The 4,536-nt window shown below is 28.6% G+C and overlaps 1 protein-coding gene across 2 annotated transcripts in view; it reads right to left on the bottom strand.

Moving 5' to 3' along the window:
* Window positions 1-961, bottom strand: part of LOC107631327 (polygalacturonase At1g48100) — a 4,997-nt gene extending 4,036 nt beyond the window's left edge. For both annotated transcript variants that reach the window (XM_021119638.1, XM_016334739.2), the window contains exon 1: window positions 440-961. In XM_021119638.1, the coding sequence (XP_020975297.1) occupies window positions 440-859 (420 nt within the window). In that variant the 5' untranslated portion in view covers window positions 860-961. The remainder of the gene's footprint in view (window positions 1-439) is intronic.

Below are 4,536 nucleotides of genomic sequence, written 5' to 3'. Positions count from 1 at the left end.
ATTTAGAGTTACTGTTATTTTAATTGAATATCAAAAACAGAAGGCGTTTATAGACATTGGACCAATCTAATAGTAAAAGAACTAAGAGTTTAAATATTTGAGCGGGACCACACTAAAGTTGGATGGAGTAAAATAAATGTCCATACAGAATGTGTAAATTTAAGTGTTTAAATTAAGAATTTAATTTTGATTTATTAACAATGTAAAATTTTGGACGACCATTATTGTTTTTGAGAAGTAATTATTTCTGCTAACGTGTAATATATAATTGGATGATAGCATGCGTAAAACCTTAAGCAACATAAAGATTCTCATCAAGTTTCATGGCATAACAATGCATTCCCCTGAATTCTCATGGGGGCACAAACTGAAAAATCTTAGTGTTATAAAAATTTACTAGCTGAGTGTAATGAGATTGAAGAGTTAGTGAGTAAGTTACCTTGGTATCATCACAATTTCCATCACCCTTAGCTCCAAAATCTAGCACATTGAATGTGGTAGAAGAAGAGCCACCCTTGTTGTAACCTTTTGTTGGAGGACTTGGAGGGTAATCTGGGTTAGGAATTCGTGGTGGTAATGAAGGAGTGATTTTATATGGTGGTGGAGTAGACTTTGGTGATGATGATGATGATGATGGTGACTTTGGTTTTGGTTTTGAATTTGAGCCTCCACCATTATTATTATGATTACCATAATTCTTCACTTTTTTCTTCATAAGAGAAGAAGAGAAAGCTCTATTATTGTTATGCCTCCAATGCCTCCCTCTCCTTGCAATGCATGACTCAAAATTTGAACACCAAATAAGAATTGCAATTAGAAAAATGTATGTGAAGCTCTTTAAGCTAAAGCCACCTATCATTTTTTCGTGGTATGTAGTGTGAGAAAGAAAGAAAGAAAGAAAGAAAGAAAGAAAAAGAAGAATAAGTAAGTAGCTCTTTGTGTTGCCAAATAAACAAGTGACGGTTAAGTTTATATAAAGGGAAGCAGCTGAACCTAAAGGCTAATACTATTATTAATAATAATAATTAATAAGGTAGAAATTTAGGTGCAGTTAACTTCAGGTGAAGTTGATAACAGAGAGTTGTTAGATGAAAATTTAATCAAATTATTTAACGACTCTCAACTATCAACTTCATGTAAAGTTGACTACACCTGCATTTTCACCTAATAATAATAAGATGAATACTATTCTACAATCTCTGATGTCACATTCTAATTGGATGTTTATTTTAATTTGAGTTACTTTAATATTATGAGTTAATATCTTTGGAGGATGGTGACAGTCTGACAGAGGGAGAAAACGATACACTCAATGAGACAGTGATATTTGGGAGGCGCAACAACGACAATAATAAAGTAGTGGGGAGAAATAAACGTAATTAGAGAGAGTTCAAGTACCTTTTCTCGAAGAATGCTTTGGAAAAAAAAAAGACAAGGTTTAATTTTTAATATTTTAAAATATTATACAATTACCCCTTTAGTAATTTTTTAGTTGCGTTTACTCCTCCTTATTCCTTCGTCGTCGTTGCGCCTCCCAAGTATCACCGTCTCATTAAGTGTCCCATTTTCTCCTTCTGTTGGGCCATCACCGTCCTCTAAAAATATTAACTCTCATGAGATTAAAGTAATTCAGGTTAAAATAAACATCCAACTAAAATGTGACACATCAGAGAAAAATTTATATGTTATTTTAGAGAGGATAGGATAACATTCACCTAATAATAATAATTGTGCATCAGCCACACACATACATACATACATACACAAAAGTATAAAATATTTTATTCTTTGATAATGCCAGGCATTAATGATTCATTCCCATTTGTTCTTTTTCTATTTCATTAATTGATTGGTTTTTCTTTTTGTGAATTTTGGTTAGAAGGACTATATTTTAATTTTTGTTTAAATTGATGAGCAGTATGGCTGCAACTATATCTCTTGCCACATATCCAAACTCCAAAGTCATCATTTCATGTGACCTAACAAAGTGACAGTTGGGGAACTGCCATTTGCATTTTAACCATGCATACATGCTCTTGGTAACTGACAAGCCTTCACTGAATACACAAAAAAATGAGTTATCTTATTTTTATTTATAAAGGAATTATAAATTTTAAAAAATTATTCTCTTATTTCTGTACATATATAGAATAATTTTTGGTAATGAAGTAATTAGGTCAATATTAAACCTAAAAGAATTTCTCAACCCTATTAAGGAACCACATTTTTTAGCTAACATTAATTAATTTTTTAAAATTTATTTTGTTTATATTTAATTTTAAGTTCTTAATTATAATTTTTAATTCTATCTCTTAAATGATAAATTCTTAAGCCGTAAATTCTCAAAAAAAAATGTCTAATATTAATTAACTAAATTTTGGTTCTCTATATATACTTTCTCAATTAATAGTGTCCAAGTTTATTAGTATCATTGAATTTTATTCCTTAGCTCAAAGTAAGTATAGCAATAATATTGGTTTGCTTAGTAACAATATATAATTGTAAAGAACTTAAAATGTGAAAAATGACAGAGATTTCTTCAAGGGCAAGCATGTTTCAGCATCACCAGAATAAAACCATGTCATCAGTTCAGAAAAGATTCTTGTAGATGCAATCAACAAGAACTGTTAGTTCAAGAGAAATTGTCACTCGTTATTCATTTTTGTCAATTACCAATAATTATGAGAGGTGTTCATCAAATTTATTGGTCCATGCAAATTGTGCATATAAAAAGGAATTAATATATATAATTAACTTGTATTAATTAGTAATGCAATAAACCAAGATTTTGATGCAAATGGCAAAAGAAATCCACGTGAGTGGGTCTATAAATCTTTTATATACGGTCACATGCAAACTTCACGGGTCTATAATACTACTACTCTTTCTCACTTTAATTTTGTCTTCTTAAGCCATCAACCATTCCTATATTTGTTACCCTCATAATGTTAGAGAGACAAAAAAAAATAATAAAAGAACTTATTTTATTTAATATTTATTAACAAAGAATTTCAGGTAAGAATTTGAATTTCAATTAATCAGCAAGTCAGCACATTGTAGAGTAGAAAAGATGTCATAGACATATTTCTTTCACTAGACATAGAAAATTATGAATTATGTATAAACAACCATGCAATGCTAGATCACCGATAAATTTATCATTTTAGGTTAATATTTAATAAATTCTAAATTTTAAATTATAAATTTTAATAGTATAAAAATAAGATATTGATTAAAAATATTGGTTAATATTAATGAAAAAAATTGTCCTTTAACACTTTTTTATTCACTTAATCAATCAACTTTAAATTATTTTTTTATTTTAAATTTTAAACCTTAAATTATAAATTCTAAATCTTAAATCCTCTTAAAAAATAATAGTTTAAAAAAAAAGTAACTTTCCACATGGTTAAATTCAAAACATAGATGTGCTTTCAACAAAAAGTGAAACATATATTTTACATAACAGATAGAGTTGCTTATTATTACATAAACATGGAAGTTAATTGTTTTTATTTTCATGGTAATAATATATAATTGGATAAATTGATGGAAACATAGTAAGTCACCAAAAAGATTGAAGAAATTAATTAAAGTTAATACACTTATATTAATATTGGCGTTTAGGATGACAAAGAAAGGCACGAGGTGGGGTGATGTATGATGAAACATGAAACATGGTGGCTACATATTTACGATAATGCCACTGCAGGTTAATTTCTTCATCTATTCAGCTTGAAAGATACCCTTTCACATGTCCCTTTCCCTCCAGGTATAATAGCATGTAGTAATTAAGATTGATTCTAAATGAGTAAAATCTTATTAACAAAGATATAAAATATAGAAGCTACTAGAAATAAACAATAGTATGTAGTACGGTTAAGAACTTCAATTAAAACAACAATTTGATTTGGTTCAACGATTATAATAGATTTTGTACTTTATTTTTACCTGTCACTCTATCTGTTTCATTATTGGTGACTAGTTTATTTCACAAATAAATAACATTATTTACTTTTGGTTCAAAGAATGCATATATACCACTTTTTTAATTTTGATATGGAGTAAGTAATGGTGTATAGCATAGTTATGGGGATATAGGGTGTTTCATCAAGTTGTGATGATTGCGTCAAGCAAATCGGACGGTCCAATGGGAAGGAGAGTAATCGGACGGTCCGATTACAGTAATCGGAGAGTCTGATTTGTGTACCTTAAATTTTTTCAAATTTTTAATACAAATCGGATGGTTCGATTTGTGTACTCCACAATTTTAAAAAACACTAAAAATTACAATATTAAAATATATCACTCATTTTATTTTTATATCAAAATTTTTTAGCCCATATATACATGTAATTATGAACTCACATATTTACAATGATATGATATATCCTTTTGTCAATTAAGAAAAGAAAATTATATCCAACATATATATGCATTTATAATAATGTCCCACCCCTGAACCCTAGGACATTAAAATTTAAAACCACATGTGTGTACTATTTATTCTTTTATTATTATTATTATTTCCCCCTA

The sequence above is a fragment of the Arachis ipaensis genome, chromosome B03, assembly GCF_000816755.2.
Source record: "Arachis ipaensis cultivar K30076 chromosome B03, Araip1.1, whole genome shotgun sequence".
Classification (NCBI taxonomy): Eukaryota; Viridiplantae; Streptophyta; class Magnoliopsida; order Fabales; family Fabaceae; genus Arachis; species Arachis ipaensis.
This window is presented reverse-complemented; position numbering and strand designations above follow the sequence as displayed.